Here is a 17752-nt window from a genome sequence, read left to right on the forward strand (position 1 = left end):
GCCCGGACAGCCGTTGGCTTTCCGGGCATGCTGGGAGTTGTAGTTTTGCAACATTTGGAGGTCCGCAGGTTAAAGACCACTGGTATTGGAGGTAATACTCGCGTATCCCCGCCGCTCCGGACCCATCACCGCTGCCCTGGATGTCGCCCTCCATCGCTGTCGCCGCATCCCCGCGGTGTCCCCGACTCTCCGGACGTCTTCCCCGGGATCCACGCTCTCCTTCGCCGTCATCACGTCGCTACGCACGCCGCTCCTATTGGATGACGGGACGACGTGATGACGTCGAAGGAGAGCGCTGGCCATGCAGGGGATCCCAGCACGGAGCAGACACCAAGGAGGCAGGTAAGGTCCCTCCCGGTGTCCTGTAAGCTGTTCGGGACGCCGCGATTTCACCGCGACTGTCCTGAACAGCCCGACAGAGCAGCCGGGTTAGTGTCACTTTCCCTTCAGATGCGGCGGTCAGCTTTGATCGCCGCGTCTGAAGGGTTAATGCAGGGCATCACCGCGATCGGTGATGTGCTGTATTATCCGCGGGTCCCGGCCGTTGATGGCCGCAGGGACCACCGCGATAGGGGTGTATTCGCCGTATAAGACGCACCAACTCCCCCCCCTTTTTGGGGAAGAAAAAGTGCGTCTTATACGGCGAAAAATACGGTATGTATTTAGCTGTTATATTATATATTTTATTTTGCCTTTTATTATATTTTTATTAGTTTTATTATTGTAATTAGGGTTTGTTGTTATTATTATTAATAAAAATAATAATAAATAACACTTATATAAAAACATAAGAAAGTCAAAATAAAATAAATATAATACAATTAATATGATATATAATAAAAATAAATATAAAAGGAAAAATATTAATATATAATATAATAAAGGCTAAATATTATTTTTATTTAGCCTTTATTATATTTATATTTTATTTGGCCTTTTTTATATAATTTTTCATATTAGTGTTATTATTTTTTAATAATAATAAAACTAATAATTAAATTAACACAAATAAAAATAGAAGAGGCAAAATAAAATATAAATACATATAAAGTGTGCAGATTTACACAAATTAAAAATTTCCAAAATAACTTTTTTTTTTTGCACAATTTTAAAGCGCTCTGCGGGATTATTTTATTTATTATTTTTTTCCCCTCATTGGATCATATATTTTTTTTCTAACTTTTGCGCTGTTGTCTTCTCCTTCCGTCGTCAGATCCTGAATCCGCCTCCTTCCCCAGCCACAGAGCGATCACATTACACCATGGAGTTTGGTTATTCCTCCAACAGTCCGTCCACACACCGGTCATACAGGTAACTGTCCATGGAAGTGAAGGGAGCTGTGTTGTAATACCGCACGCAACCTGAGGACAGGGGTGGCGCTGTTCTTGGGAAAAATAGTTTTTCTAATCCTTGATAAGCCTCCATGTTTCTATAACCACCATCTTTATCCCTTCAGTTACAGGCCGTACAGCTACCGCCACTTCGCTCCTCCCACCACGCCGTGCAGCACGGACGTGTGCGACAGCGATTACACCCCGAGCCACCGCCTCACGTCAGCCGCCACTGCCAAAGGTTACACCAGCGACCTGAACTACGACTCCGAGCCGGTGCCGCCTCCTCCGACGCCGCGCAGCCAGTACCTGTCCGCCGAGGAGAGCTGTCCGCCATCTCCGTATACAGAGCGCAGCTACTCCCATCATCTCTACCCACCGCCACCCTCACCATGTACGGACTCTTCGTGAGCCTCGCACCTGTATATACACAATCCCTGTGGAAGAGCTGACCTCGCGCCACTTTACGCTTTTTTTTTTATTTTTTTTTTTATTTCATGTACAGATTTTATTTGTAAGAGGAACGGCCCCCCCCCCCCCCCCCATCCCGCTACTTCTGAGGGGATCGGGGGGAGGTATTACGCCATTGGACAGACTTTGTACATAGAGAAAGATATTTATATATTTTCTTAACTCGCCGTTAAAAAGCCGTAAATGCAAAACGCGGCTCCTCGTCAGACGTCTAAGCTTTTTTTTTTTTTTTTTTGTATAAAAGATTTTCATCCTCCCGTATATTGTACAAATATATAAATATATAGAAATATCTATTTTTACAAAAACACACACAATATGCCTTAAACCGCGCGGCCGAGGAGGCGCAACGTGATGAAAGGTGAGAAGAGGGGGAACTTTAAGGGTCTATTCACACGTACAGTGTTCTGCGCAGGATTTCAAGCAAATCCTGCGCATCAAATCTACTGTACGTGTGAATAGACCCGAAGACTGTGTTCACACACAATTAAAATAAAAACTTTTTTTTTTTTATAACATTTTTGCAGTAAAACTGTCCATAGAACAAATAAAAAAAAAGCCGGAATTTATTTAGTTTTTATTTTTATTTATTTTTTTTTTCCTTTTAACGACTTTTTTTTAAACTTTTTCAACCTATGCAGGTGTTATCTTTGAGGGGATTTTTTATATATATTTTATTTTTTACGGCTGTAAATCCTGACCTCAGTTATTTTATTTTTTTTTTAAACCTTTTTCAACCTTTGCAGGTATTATTTTTTGTGGGGAATATATATATATATATATATATATATATATATATATATATATATATATATATATATATATATATATATATATATATATATATATATATATATATATATATATATAATATATATTTTATTTGAATTTTTTTTTCTTAGGTGTGTGTGAACCTAGGATTTAGACCTTTTTCCATTTTTTTATTTTTTTTCAGGGGATTTTTTTTTTTTACAGTTTGTTAATTTAAAAAAAAAAAAAAAAATGTTTATTTCTTTTTACATTCCCCCGCCCCTTCCTCCTTTTAAGAGTATTGGTATCTGATCTTTTCATGGGACAGTTTTATTTGTTAGTTTTTTTTTTATTTTTAAATGCACTACACCTTTTAAGATTTAAAGGGGACCTCCACTGATGCTGCATTGCAGGCTAACATGGTCAGAGACTGCAGAAAGCAGTAGTGCCCTAACCTGTGACTGTCCAGCTGTTGTGAAACTACAACTCCCAGCATGCCCTGACAGCCGCAGGCTGTCAGGGCATGCTGGGAGTTGTAGTTTCACAATAGGTTGGCGAACCACTAGTGAATAAAACAGCTTATAATACATGTTGTTTCCCCCTGCTCTATAATGGTTCCTTCCCAACCTGCTCATATGCCACTAAACTAATCCAAGAGATGAGACCTGGGTAAAACCACTTAACCATTCAGAAGGGGGGGCAACTTTAAAAAAAAAAAATTTATAGCTTTTATTAGATTTTTTTTTTTAATTGTATATCATCACCAAAGTTCTCTTGTTCCCCACCCCCGTTGAGTCGTCGACCTTTTTGTCGTCCTCCTCCTCCGGCAACCGGAGAGTTAAAGACGTTTCTATTTTACGAAAGCTGCGAATGTTAAGTGTTTTTTGTTTTATTTTATACCGCCTACGATGTAGATACTGTACTGTATTTATAAACCATGTAACATTTGTTTTTTGTACTCCTGTTTATATAAGCCGTTATACCTGTGTATATATAGATATAATTTGTCCGTACAGTTATTTGTTGTTTTTTTTTTTTGTCCAATCACCACTAAGACAGGGTTTTTTCAGGCGTCTCAGGTTGTGCGCGATCTCCGCGTGGCCGCAGTAGACGACGGCGCATGTGGCGTCTTATCGGACTTGTCATGCGATCGTTGCGTCTTTAGAACCAGTCAGGTTTACAGGGACCAAAGCCCTGGACAAAAAGGGGCGTGACTCTCATCAGGTGGCGGGTCTACATTTCAATGCCCCGCCCCCTTACACTGCTTTGTCTTCTGCTGCGGCTGCCGCGACAGGTCTGCATCGGGACATATGGAGGATTTATTATGTTATATTGGCCAACATTTGGTCAGCGCCGCGCGCTCATACAATGGTTTTTTGTTTTATTTTATATATTTTTTTTTTATATATAAATTTTTTTTTTTTTGTAAAATATTGGCTTGACTTTGTATAAAAAATCACCAGTGACTGTATAAAGACCTGTTATTACTGGACGAGCTGTAACAGAGTTAATTTTTATAATAAAAACAAAAGCTCAAAACCTTAAACGGCTCAGTTGGTTTTTATTTTTTGTTCTTGATGGTTCGTTATTAATCAGAGGCCCCGCCCCTGTGACACCTAAACGCGATGTTCCGTCCTATTAGAATATTCATTCCATATGAAAACCGCTAGATCATAAAAATATTCACCTCATATAGTAGTACATGGTATACAGAACATGTGTACAGTACAAATAGGAGTCTGGACATGGATCTGCCCTCTACCTGCATTATATACGCTGTACCGTCCTCTCTGTACTACATGTCCTCCTGTACCGTCCTCTCTGTACTACATGGCCTCCTGTACCGTCCTCTCTGTACTACATGGCCTCCTGTACCGTCCTTTCTGTACTACATGTCCTCCTGTACCGTCCTCTCCCTGTACTACATGTCCTCCTGTACCGTCCTCTACCTGTACTACATGTCCTCCTGTACCGTCCTCACTGTACTACATGGCCTCCTGTACCATCCTCTCCCTGTACTGTCCTCTCTGTACTACATGTCCTCCTGTACCGTCCTCTCTGTACTACATGTCCTCCTGTACCGTCCTCTCTGTACTACATGTCCTCCTGTACTGTCCTCTCCCTGTACTACGTGTCCTCCTGTACCGTCCTCTACCTGTACTACATGTCCTCCTGTACAGTCCTCTCCCTGTACTACATGTCCTCCTGTACAGGCCTCTCCCTGTACTACATGTCCTCCTGTACCGTCCTCTACCTGTACTACATGTCCTCCTGTACCGTCCTCTCTGTACTACATGGCCTCCTGTACCATCCTCTCCCTGTACTGTCCTCTCTGTACTACATGTCCTCCTGTACCGTCCTCTCTGTACTACATGTCCTCCTGTACCGTCCTCTCTGTACTACATGTCCTCCTGTACCGTCCTCTCTGTACTACATGTCCTCCTGTACCGTCCTCTCTGTACTACATGTCCTCCTGTACTGTCCTCTCCCCTGTACTACGTGTCCTCCTGTACCGTCCTCTACCTGTACTACATGTCCTCCTGTACCGTCCTCTACCTGTACTACATGTCCTCCTGTACAGTCCTCTCCCTGTACTACATGTCCTCCTGTACAGTCCTCTCCCTGTACTACATGTCCTCCTGTACAGTCCTCTCCCTGTACTACATGTCCTCCTGTACAGGCCTCTCCCTGTACTACATGTCCTCCTGTACCGTCCTCTCCCTGTACTACATGTCCTCCTGTACCGTCCTCTCTGTACTACATGGCCTCCTGTACCGTCCTCTCCCTGTACTGTCCTCTCTGTACTACATGTCCTCCTGTACCGTCCTCTCTGTACTACATGTCCTCATGTACCGTCCTCTCTGTACTACATGTCCTCATGTACCCTCCTCTCTGTACTACATGTCCTCCTGTACCGTCCTCTCTGTACTACATGTCCTCCTGTACCGTCCTCTCTGTACTACACGGCCTCCTGTACCGTCCTCTCCCTGTACTACACGGCCTCCTGTACCGTCCTCACTGTACTACATGTCCTCCTGTACCGTCCTCTCTGTACTACATGTCCTCCTGTACCGTCCTTTCTGTACTACATGGCCTCCTGTACCGTCCTCTCTGTACTACATGGCCTCCTGTACCGTCCTCTCCCTGTACTACATGTCCTCCTGTACCGTCCTCTACCTGTACTACATGTCCTCCTGTACCGTCCTCTCCCTGTACTACATGGCCTCCTGTACCGTCCTCTCCCTGTACTACATGGCCTCCTGTACCGTCCTCTCCCTGTACTACATGTCCTCCTGTACCGTCCTCTCCCTGTACTACATGTCCTCCTGTACCGTCCCCTCTCCCTGTACTACATGTCCTCCTGTACCGTCCCCTCTCCCTGTACTAAATGTCCTCCTGTACCCTCCTCTCCCTGTACTACATGGTCTCCTGTACCCTCCTCTCCCTGTACTACATGTCCTCCTGTACCGTCCTCTCCCTGTACTACATGTCCTCCTGTACCGTCCTCTCCCTGTACTACATGGCCTCCTGTACCCTCCTCTCTGTACTACATGGCCTCCTGTACCGTCCTCTCCCTGTACTACATGTCCTGTACTACATGTCCTCCTGTACCCTCCTCTCCCTGTACTACATGGCCTCCTGTACCCTCCTCTCCCTGTACTACATGGCCTCCTGTACCCTCCTCTCCCTGTACTACATGGCCTCCTGTACCCTCCTCTCCCTGTACTACATGGCCTCCTGTACCCTCCTCTCCCTGTACTACATGGCCTCCTGTACCATCCTCTCCCTGTACTACATGGCCTCCTGTACCCTCCTCTCCCTGTACTACATGGCCTCCTGTACCCTCCTCTCCCTGTACTACATGGCCTCCTGTACCCTCCTCTCCCTGTACTTCATGGCCTCCTGTACCATCCTCTCCCTGTACTGTCCTCTCTGTACTACATGTCCTCCTGTACCGTCCTCTCTGTACTACATGTCCTCATGTACCCTCCTCTCTGTACTACATGTCCTCCTGTACCGTCCTCTCTGTACTACACGTCCTCCTGTACCGTCCTCTCTGTACTACACGGCCTCCTGTACCATCCTCTCCCTGTACTACACGGCCTCCTGTACCATCCTCTCCCTGTACTACACGGCCTCCTGTACCGTCCTCACTGTACTACATGTCCTCCTGTACCGTCCTCTCTGTACTACATGTCCTCCTGTACCGTCCTTTCTGTACTACATGGCCTCCTGTACCGTCCTCTCTGTACTACATGGCCTCCTGTACCGTCCTCTCCCTGTTCTACATGTCCTCCTGTACCGTCCTCTACCTGTACTGCATGTCCTCCTGTACCGTCCTCTACCTGTACTACATGTCCTCCTGTACCGTCCTCTCCCTGTACTACATGTCCTCCTGTACCGTCTTCTCCCTGTACTACATGTCCTCCTGTACCGTCCTCTCCCTGTACTACATGTCCTCCTGTACCGTCCTCTCCCTGTACTACATGTCCTCCTGTACCGTCCCCTCTCCCTGTACTACATGTCCTCCTGTACCGTCCCCTCTCCCTGTACTACATGTCCTCCTGTACCGTCCTCTCTGTACTACATGGCCTCCTGTACCGTCCTCTCTGTACTACATGGCCTCCTGTACCCTCCTCTCCCTGTACTACATGGCCTCCTGTACCCTCCTCTCCCTGTACTACATGGCCTCCTGTACCCTCCTCTCCCTGTACTACATGTCCTCCTGTACCCTCCTCTCCCTGTACTACATGGCCTCCTGTACCCTCCTCTCCCTGTACTACATGGCCTCCTGTACCCTCCTCTCCCTGTACTACATGGCCTCCTGTACCCTCCTCTCCCTGTACTACATGGCCTCCTGTACCGTCCTCTCTGTACTACATGGCCTCCTGTACCGTCCTCTCTGTACTACATGGCCTCCTGTACCGTCCTCTCTGTACTACACGGCCTCCTGTACCGTCCTCTCTGTACTACACGGCCTCCTGTACCCTCCTCTCTCTGTACTACACGGCCTCCTGTACCCTCCTCTCCCTGTACTACATGTCCTCCTGTACCCTCCTCTCCCTGTACTACATGTCCTCCTGTACCCTCCTCTCCCTGTACTATATGTCCTCCTGTACCGTCCTGTACTACATGTCCTCCTGTACCGTCCTCTCCCTGTACTACATGGCCTCCTGTACCGTCCTCTCCCTGTACTACATGGCCTCCTGTACCGTCCTCTCTGTACTACATGGCCTCCTGTACCCTCCTCTCCCTGTACTACATGTCCTCCTGCACTGTCCTCTCCCTGTACTACATGGCCTCCTGTACCGTCCTCTCTGTACTACATGGCCTCCTGTACCGTCCTCTCTGTACTACATGTCCTCCTGTAACGTCCTCTCTGTACTACATGTCCTCCTGTACCGTCCTCTCTGTACTACATGTCCTCCTGTACCGTCCTCTCTGTACTACATGGCCTCCTGTACCGTCCTCTCCCTGTACTACATGGCCTCCTGTACCGTCCTCTCCCTGTACTACATGTCCTCCTGTACCTTCCTGTACTACACGGCCTCCTGTACCGTCCTCTCCCTGTACTACATGTCCTCCTGTACCGTCCTGTACTACACGGCCTCCTGTACCGTCCTCTCTGTACTACATGGCCTCCTGTACCACATGGCCTCCTGTACCGTTCTCTCCCTGTACTACATGGCCTCCTGTACCGTCCTCTCCCTGTACTACATGGCCTCCTGTACCGTCCTCTCCCTGTACTACATGGCCTCCTGTACCCTCCTCTCCCTGTACTACATGGCCTCCTGTACCCTCCTCTCCCTGTACTACATGTCCTCCTGTACCCTCCTCTCCCTGTACTACATGGCCTCCTGTACCCTCCTCTCCCTGTACTACATGTCCTCCTGTATCCTCCTCTCCCTGTACTACATGTCCTCCTGTACCCTCCTCTCCCTGTACTACATGTCCTCCTGTACTACATGGCCTCCTGTACCCTCCTCTCCCTGTACTACATGGCCTCCTGTACCCTCCTCTCCCTGTACTACATGGCCTCCTGTACCCTCCTCTCCCTGTACTACATGGTCTCCTGTACCCTCCTCTCCCTGTACTACATGGTCTCCTGTACCCTCCTCTCCCTGTTCTACATGGTCTCCTGTACGTCCTCTCTGTACTACATGTCCTCCTGTACCGTCCTCTCTGTACTACATGTCCTCCTGTACCGTCCTCTCTGTACTACATGGCCTCCTGTACCGTCCTCTCCCTGTACTACATGGCCTCCTGTACCGTCCTCTCCCTGTACTACATGGCCTCCTGTACCGTCCTCTCCCTGTACTACATGTCCTCCTGTACCGTCCTGTACTACACGGCCTCCTGTACCGTCCTCTCTGTACTACACGGCCTCCTGTACCGTCCTCTCCCTGTACTACACGGCCTCCTGTACCGTCCTCTCCCTGTACTACATGGCCTCCTGTACCGTCCTCTCCCTGTACTACATGGCCTCCTGTATCCTCCTCTCCCTGTACTACATGTCCTCCTGTACCCTCCTCTCCCTGTACTACATGGTCTCCTGTACCCTCCTCTTCCTGTTCTACATGTCCTCCTGTACCGTCCTCTCCCTGTTCTACATGTCCTCCTGTACCGTCCTCTCCCTGTACTACATGTCCTCCTGTACCGTCCTGTACTACATGTCCTCCTGTACCGTCCTCTCCCTGTACTACATGGCCTCCTGTACCGTCCTCTCTGTACTACATCGCCTCCTGTACCGTCCTCTCCCTGTACTACATGGCCTCCTGTACCGTCCTCTCCCTGTACTACATGGCCTCCTGTACCGTCCTCTCCCTGTACTACATGTCCTCCTGTACCCTCCTCTCCCTGTACTACATGTCCTCCTGTACCGTCCTCTCCCTGTACTACATGGCCTCCTGTACCGTCCTCTCCCTGTACTACATGGCCTCCTGTACCGTCCTCTCTGTACTACATGGCCTCCTGTACCGTCCTCTCCCTGTACTACATGTCCTCCTGCACTGTCCTCTCCCTGTACTACATGGCCTCCTGTACCGTCCTCTCTGTACTACATGTCCTCCTGTACCACCGTCTCTGTACTACATGGCCTCCTGTACTGTCCTCTCCCTGTACTACATGGCCTCCTGTACTGTCCTCTCCCTGTACTACATGGCCTCCTGTACCGTCCTCTCTGTACTACATGGCCTCCTGTACTACACGGCCTCCTGTACCCTCCTCTCCCTGTACTACATGGCCTCCTGTACCCTCCTCTCCCTGTACTACATGGTCTCCTGTACCCTCCTCTCCCTGTTCTACATGGTCTCCTGTACCGTCCTCTCTGTACTACATGTCCTCCTGTACCGTCCTCTCTGTACTACATGGCCTCCTGTACCGTCCTCTCCCTGTACTACATGGCCTCCTGTACCGTCCTCTCTGTACTACATGGCCTCCTGTACTACACAGCCTCCTGTACCCTCCTCTCCCTGTACTACATGTCCTCCTGTACCGTCCTCTCCCTGTACTACATGTCCTCCTGTACCGTCCTGTACTACATGTCCTCCTGTACCGTCCTCTCCCTGTACTACATGGCCTCCTGTACCGTCCTCTCCCTGTACTACATGGCCTCCTGTACCGTCCTCTCTGTACTACATGGCCTCCTGTACCGTCCTCTCCCTGTACTACATGGCCTCCTGTACTGTCCTCTCCCTGTACTACATGTCCTCCTGTACCGTCCTCTCCCTGTACTACATGTCCTCCTGTACCCTCCTCTCCCTGTACTACATGTCCTCCTGTACCGTCCTCTCCCTGTACTACATGGCCTCCTGTACCGTCCTCTCCCTGTACTACATGGCCTCCTGTACCGTCCTCTCTGTACTACATGGCCGCCTGTACCGTCCTCTCCCTGTACTACATGGCCTCCTGTACCGTCCTCTCCCTGTACTACATGTCCTCCTGTACCCTCCTCTCCCTGTACTACATGTCCTCCTGTACCCTCCTCTCCCTGTACTACATGGCCTCCTGTACCGTCCTCTCTGTACTACATGGCCTCCTGTACCGTCCTCTCCCTGTACTACATGGCCTCCTGTACCGTCCTCTCCCTGTACTACATGGCCTCCTGTACCGTCCTCTCTGTACTACATGGCCTCCTGTACCGTCCTCTCCCTGTACTACATGGCCTCCTGTACCGTCCTCTCTGTACTACATGGCCTCCTGTACCGTCCTCTCCCTGTACTACATGTCCTCCTGCACTGTCCTCTCCCTGTACTACATGGCCTCCTGCACCGTCCTCTCTGTACTACATGGCCTCCTGTACCGTCCTCTCTGTACTACATGTCCTCCTGTAACGTCCTCTCTGTACTACATGTCCTCCTGTACCGTCCTCTCTGTACTACATGGCCTCCTGTACTGTCCTCTCCCTGTACTACATGGCCTCCTGTACCGTCCTCTCTGTACTACATGGCCTCCTGTACTACACGGCCTCCTGTACCCTCCTCTCCCTGTACTACATGGCCTCCTGTACCCTCCTCTCCCTGTACTACATGGTCTCCTGTACCCTCCTCTCCCTGTTCTACATGGTCTCCTGTACCGTCCTCTCTGTACTACATGTCCTCCTGTACCGTCCTCTCTGTACTACATGGCCTCCTGTACCGTCCTCTCCCTGTACTACATGGCCTCCTGTACCGTCCTCTCTGTACTACATGGCCTCCTGTACTACACAGCCTCCTGTACCCTCCTCTCCCTGTACTACATGTCCTCCTGTACCGTCCTCTCCCTGTACTACATGTCCTCCTGTACCGTCCCCTCTCCCTGTACTACATGTCCTCCTGTACCGTCCCCTCTCCCTGTACTACATGTCCTCCTGTACCGTCCTCTCTGTACTACATGGCCTCCTGTACCGTCCTCTCTGTACTACATGGCCTCCTGTACCCTCCTCTCCCTGTACTACATGGCCTCCTGTACCCTCCTCTCCCTGTACTACATGGCCTCCTGTACCCTCCTCTCCCTGTACTACATGGCCTCCTGTACCCTCCTCTCCCTGTACTACATGTCCTCCTGTACCCTCCTCTCCCTGTACTACATGGCCTCCTGTACCCTCCTCTCCCTGTACTACATGGCCTCCTGTACCCTCCTCTCCCTGTACTACATGGCCTCCTGTACCCTCCTCTCCCTGTACTACATGGCCTCCTGTACCCTCCTCTCCCTGTACTACATGGCCTCCTGTACCGTCCTCTCTGTACTACATGGCCTCCTGTACCGTCCTCTCTGTACTACACGGCCTCCTGTACCCTCCTCTCCCTGTACTACACGGCCTCCTGTACCCTCCTCTCCCTGTACTACATGTCCTCCTGTACCCTCCTCTCCCTGTACTACATGTCCTCCTGTACCCTCCTCTCCCTGTACTATATGTCCTCCTGTACCGTCCTGTACTACATGTCCTCCTGTACCGTCCTCTCCCTGTACTACATGGCCTCCTGTACCGTCCTCTCCCTGTACTACATGGCCTCCTGTACCGTCCTCTGTACTACATGGCCTCCTGTACCCTCCTCTCCCTGTACTACATGTCCTCCTGCACTGTCCTCTCCCTGTACTACATGGCCTCCTGTACCGTCCTCTCTGTACTACATGGCCTCCTGTACCGTCCTCTCTGTACTACATGTCCTCCTGTAACGTCCTCTCTGTACTACATGTCCTCCTGTACCGTCCTCTCTGTACTACATGTCCTCCTGTACCGTCCTCTCTGTACTACATGTCCTCCTGTACCGTCCTCTCTGTACTACATGGCCTCCTGTACCGTCCTCTCCCTGTACTACATGGCCTCCTGTACCGTCCTCTCCCTGTACTACATGTCCTCCTGTACCTTCCTGTACTACACGGCCTCCTGTACCGTCCTCTCCCTGTACTACATGTCCTCCTGTACCGTCCTGTACTACACGGCCTCCTGTACCGTCCTCTCTGTACTACATGGCCTCCTGTACCACATGGCCTCCTGTACCGTTCTCTCCCTGTACTACATGGCCTCCTGTACCGTCCTCTCCCTGTACTACATGGCCTCCTGTACCCTCCTCTCCCTGTACTACATGGCCTCCTGTACCCTCCTCTCCCTGTACTACATGGCCTCCTGTACCCTCCTCTCCCTGTACTACATGGCCTCCTGTACCCTCCTCTCCCTGTACTACATGGCCTCCTGTACCCTCCTCTCCCTGTACTACATGGCCTCCTGTACCGTCCTCTCCCTGTACTACATGTCCTCCTGTATCCTCCTCTCCCTGTACTACATGTCCTCCTGTACCCTCCTCTCCCTGTACTACATGGCCTCCTGTACCCTCCTCTCCCTGTACTACATGGCCTCCTGTACCCTCCTCTCCCTGTACTACATGGCCTCCTGTACCCTCCTCTCCCTGTACTACATGGCCTCCTGTACCCTCCTCTCCCTGTACTACATGGCCTCCTGTACCCTCCTCTCCCTGTACTACATGGTCTCCTGTACCCTCCTCTCCCTGTACTACATGGTCTCCTGTACCCTCCTCTCCCTGTTCTACATGGTCTCCTGTACGTCCTCTCTGTACTACATGTCCTCCTGTACCGTCCTCTCTGTACTACATGTCCTCCTGTACCGTCCTCTCCCTGTACTACATGGCCTCCTGTACCGTCCTCTCCCTGTACTACATGGCCTCCTGTACCGTCCTCTCCCTGTACTACATGTCCTCCTGTACCGTCCTCTCCCTGTACTACATGTCCTCCTGTACCGTCCTGTACTACACGGCCTCCTGTACCGTCCTCTCTGTACTACATGGCCTCCTGTACCACATGGCCTCCTGTACCGTTCTCTCCCTGTACTACATGGCCTCCTGTACCGTCCTCTCCCTGTACTACATGGCCTCCTGTACCCTCCTCTCCCTGTACTACATGGCCTCCTGTACCCTCCTCTCCCTGTACTACATGGCCTCCTGTACCCTCCTCTCCCTGTACTACATGGCCTCCTGTACCCTCCTCTCCCTGTACTACATGGCCTCCTGTACCCTCCTCTCCCTGTACTACATGGCCTCCTGTACCGTCCTCTCCCTGTACTACATGTCCTCCTGTATCCTCCTCTCCCTGTACTACATGTCCTCCTGTACCCTCCTCTCCCTGTACTACATGGCCTCCTGTACCCTCCTCTCCCTGTACTACATGGCCTCCTGTACCCTCCTCTCCCTGTACTACATGGCCTCCTGTACCCTCCTCTCCCTGTACTACATGGCCTCCTGTACCCTCCTCTCCCTGTACTACATGGTCTCCTGTACCCTCCTCTCCCTGTACTACATGGTCTCCTGTACCCTCCTCTCCCTGTTCTACATGGTCTCCTGTACGTCCTCTCTGTACTACATGTCCTCCTGTACCGTCCTCTCTGTACTACATGTCCTCCTGTACCGTCCTCTCTGTACTACATGTCCTCCTGTACCGTCCTCTCTGTACTACATGGCCTCCTGTACCGTCCTCTCCCTGTACTACACGGCCTCCTGTACCGTCCTCTCCCTGTACTACACGGCCTCCTGTACCGTCCTCTCCCTGTACTACATGGCCTCCTGTACCGTCCTCTCCCTGTACTACATGGCCTCCTGTATCCTCCTCTCCCTGTACTACATGTCCTCCTGTACCCTCCTCTCCCTGTACTACATGTCCTCCTGTACCCTCCTCTCCCTGTACTACATGGCCTCCTGTACCCTCCTCTCCCTGTACTACATGGTCTCCTGTACCCTCCTCTTCCTGTTCTACATGTCCTCCTGTACCGTCCTCTCCCTGTTCTACATGTCCTCCTGTACCGTCCTCTCCCTGTACTACATGTCCTCCTGTACCGTCCTGTACTACATGTCCTCCTGTACCGTCCTCTCCCTGTACTACATGGCCTCCTGTACCGTCCTCTCTGTACTACATGGCCTCCTGTACCGTCCTCTCCCTGTACTACATGGCCTCCTGTACCGTCCTCTCCCTGTACTACATAGCCTCCTGTACCGTCCTCTCCCTGTACTACATGTCCTCCTGTACCCTCCTCTCCCTGTACTACATGTCCTCCTGTACCGTCCTCTCCCTGTACTACATGGCCTCCTGTACCGTCCTCTCCCTGTACTACATGGCCTCCTGTACCGTCCTCTCTGTACTACATGGCCTCCTGTACCGTCCTCTCCCTGTACTACATGTCCTCCTGCACTGTCCTCTCCCTGTACTACATGGCCTCCTGTACCGTCCTCTCTGTACTACATGGCCTCCTGTACCGTCCTCTCTGTACTACATGTCCTCCTGTAACGTCCTCTCTGTACTACATGTCCTCCTGTACCACCGTCTCTGTACTACATGGCCTCCTGTACTGTCCTCTCCCTGTACTACATGGCCTCCTGTACCGTCCTCTCTGTACTACATGGCCTCCTGTACTACACGGCCTCCTGTACCCTCCTCTTCCTGTACTACATGGCCTCCTGTACCCTCCTCTCCCTGTACTACATGGTCTCCTGTACCCTCCTCTCCCTGTTCTACATGGTCTCCTGTACCGTCCTCTCTGTACTACATGTCCTCCTGTACCGTCCTCTCTGTACTACATGGCCTCCTGTACCGTCCTCTCCCTGTACTACATGGCCTCCTGTACCGTCCTCTCTGTACTACATGGCCTCCTGTACTACACAGCCTCCTGTACCCTCCTCTCCCTGTACTACATGTCCTCCTGTACCGTCCTCTCCCTGTACTACATGTCCTCCTGTACCGTCCTGTACTACATGTCCTCCTGTACCGTCCTCTCCCTGTACTACATGGCCTCCTGTACCGTCCTCTCCCTGTACTACATGGCCTCCTGTACCGTCCTCTCCCTGTACTACATGGCCTCCTGTACCGTCCTCTCTGTACTACATGGCCTCCTGTACCGTCCTCTCCCTGTACTACATGGCCTCCTGTACTGTCCTCTCCCTGTACTACATGTCCTCCTGTACCCTCCTCTCCCTGTACTACATGTCCTCCTGTACCCTCCTCTCCCTGTACTACATGTCCTCCTGTACCCTCCTCTCCCTGTACTACATGTCCTCCTGTACCGTCCTCTCCCTGTACTACATGGCCTCCTGTACCGTCCTCTCCCTGTACTACATGGCCTCCTGTACCGTCCTCTCTGTACTACATGGCCTCCTGTACCGTCCTCTCCCTGTACTACATGGCCTCCTGTACCGTCCTCTCCCTGTACTACATGTCCTCCTGTACCCTCCTCTCCCTGTACTACATGTCCTCCTGTACCCTCCTCTCCCTGTACTACATGGCCTCCTGTACCGTCCTCTCTGTACTACATGGCCTCCTGTACCGTCCTCTCCCTGTACTACATGGCCTCCTGTACCGTCCTCTCCCTGTACTACATGGCCTCCTGTACCGTCCTCTCTGTACTACATGGCCTCCTGTACCGTCCTCTCCCTGTACTACATGGCCTCCTGTACCGTCCTCTCCCTGTACTACATGTCCTCCTGTACCGTCCTCTCCCTGTACTACATGGCCTCCTGCACTGTCCTCTCCCTGTACTACATGGCCTCCTGTACCGTCCTCTCTGTACTACATGGCCTCCTGTACCGTCCTCTCTGTACTACATGTCCTCCTGTAACGTCCTCTCTGTACTACATGTCCTCCTGTACCGTCCTCTCTGTACTACATGGCCTCCTGTACTGTCCTCTCCCTGTACTACATGGCCTCCTGTACCGTCCTCTCTGTACTACATGGCCTCCTGTACTACACGGCCTCCTGTACCCTCCTCTCCCTGTACTACATGGCCTCCTGTACCCTCCTCTCCCTGTACTACATGGTCTCCTGTACCCTCCTCTCCCTGTTCTACATGGTCTCCTGTACCGTCCTCTCTGTACTACATGTCCTCCTGTACCGTCCTCTCTGTACTACATGGCCTCCTGTACCGTCCTCTCCCTGTACTACATGGCCTCCTGTACTACACAGCCTCCTGTACCCTCCTCTCCCTGTACTACATGTCCTCCTGTACCGTCCTCTCCCTGTACTACATGTCCTCCTGTACCGTCCTGTACTACATGTCCTCCTGTACCGTCCTCTCCCTGTACTACATGGCCTCCTGTACCGTCCTCTCCCTGTACTACATGGCCTCCTGTACCGTCCTCTCTGTACTACATGGCCTCCTGTACCGTCCTCTCCCTGTACTACATGGCCTCCTGTACCGTCCTCTCCCTGTACTACATGTCCTCCTGTACCGTCCTCTCCCTGTACTACATGTCCTCCTGTACCCTCCTCTCCCTGTACTACATGTCCTCCTGTACCCTCCTCTCCCTGTACTACGTCCTCCTGTACCGTCCTCTCCCTGTACTACATGGCCTCCTGTACCGTCCTCTCTGTACTACATGGCCTCCTGTACCGTCCTCTCCCTGTACTACATGTCCTCCTGTACCCTCCTCTCCCTGTACTACATGTCCTTTTTATGTCCCTGTTCTTGTGATTTCCAGGGGTCCCTGCAGTCGGACCCCACTGATCAGCTTGTAACCCCTCGATCCTATGGACTGAAGTGGATAAAAAGCTGAGATTGGAAAACCCCTTTAACCCTTAGTGACCTGATCATCAGGCCGCACTCTCCTATTCTGGTGGATTCACATTGGTTGCTCAGTAACCCTGCGGGTGCCATGTCTGTAATGTCATAGGTCTCCGTTCTCCTTACCACCAGAGCCCAGTAGGTTATGTAAATCAGGATTCTCAGAGATAAGCTGTTGATCTGTCCTCCACAATGCTTTATCCTACAGCCGTGTCATTTATATTATATAATGTGTTTTATGTATTTTTATCTCCAAATATTACTGCACCACCTGCTGGCTGTCTAATCTTACTGCATCTCAATGATATTGACATTATCTAACAGCACCACCTGCAGGCTGTCTAATTACACTGCATCTCAATGATATTGACATTATCTAACAGCACCACCTGCAGGCCGGCTTGTATTACTACATCGATAATATGCACAAATCATATGAAACAGCACCACCTACGGGCTATCTGCTGTTACTGCGTCTCAATTAAATGAAAACCCTCCATCCAAGGTGCCTCCAGCTGTTGCAAAACTACAACTCCCAGCATGCCCGGACAGCCAAAGGCTGTCCGGGCATACTGGGAGTTGTAGTTTTGCAACAGCTGGAGTTACCCTGGTTGGGAAGCACTGCTCTAGGAAGGTCCTTTTCCCCAACCATTGGACAGGA

At 51.0% G+C, this 17752-nt stretch overlaps 1 protein-coding gene across 1 annotated transcript in view; it reads left to right on the forward strand.

Annotated features, from left to right (window-relative positions):
- Positions 1-2531, forward strand: part of LRP6 (LDL receptor related protein 6) — a 91817-nt gene extending 89286 nt beyond the window's left edge. The window contains exons 23-24 of the mRNA XM_056517944.1: positions 1214-1311; positions 1457-2531. Of these exons, the coding sequence (XP_056373919.1) occupies positions 1214-1311; positions 1457-1742 (384 nt within the window). The 3' untranslated portion in view covers positions 1743-2531. The remainder of the gene's footprint in view (positions 1-1213; positions 1312-1456) is intronic.
- The last annotated feature ends 15221 nt before the right edge of the window (positions 2532-17752 follow it).

Source organism: Hyla sarda, chromosome 4 (assembly GCF_029499605.1).
Source record: "Hyla sarda isolate aHylSar1 chromosome 4, aHylSar1.hap1, whole genome shotgun sequence".
Taxonomy (NCBI): domain Eukaryota; kingdom Metazoa; phylum Chordata; class Amphibia; order Anura; family Hylidae; genus Hyla; species Hyla sarda.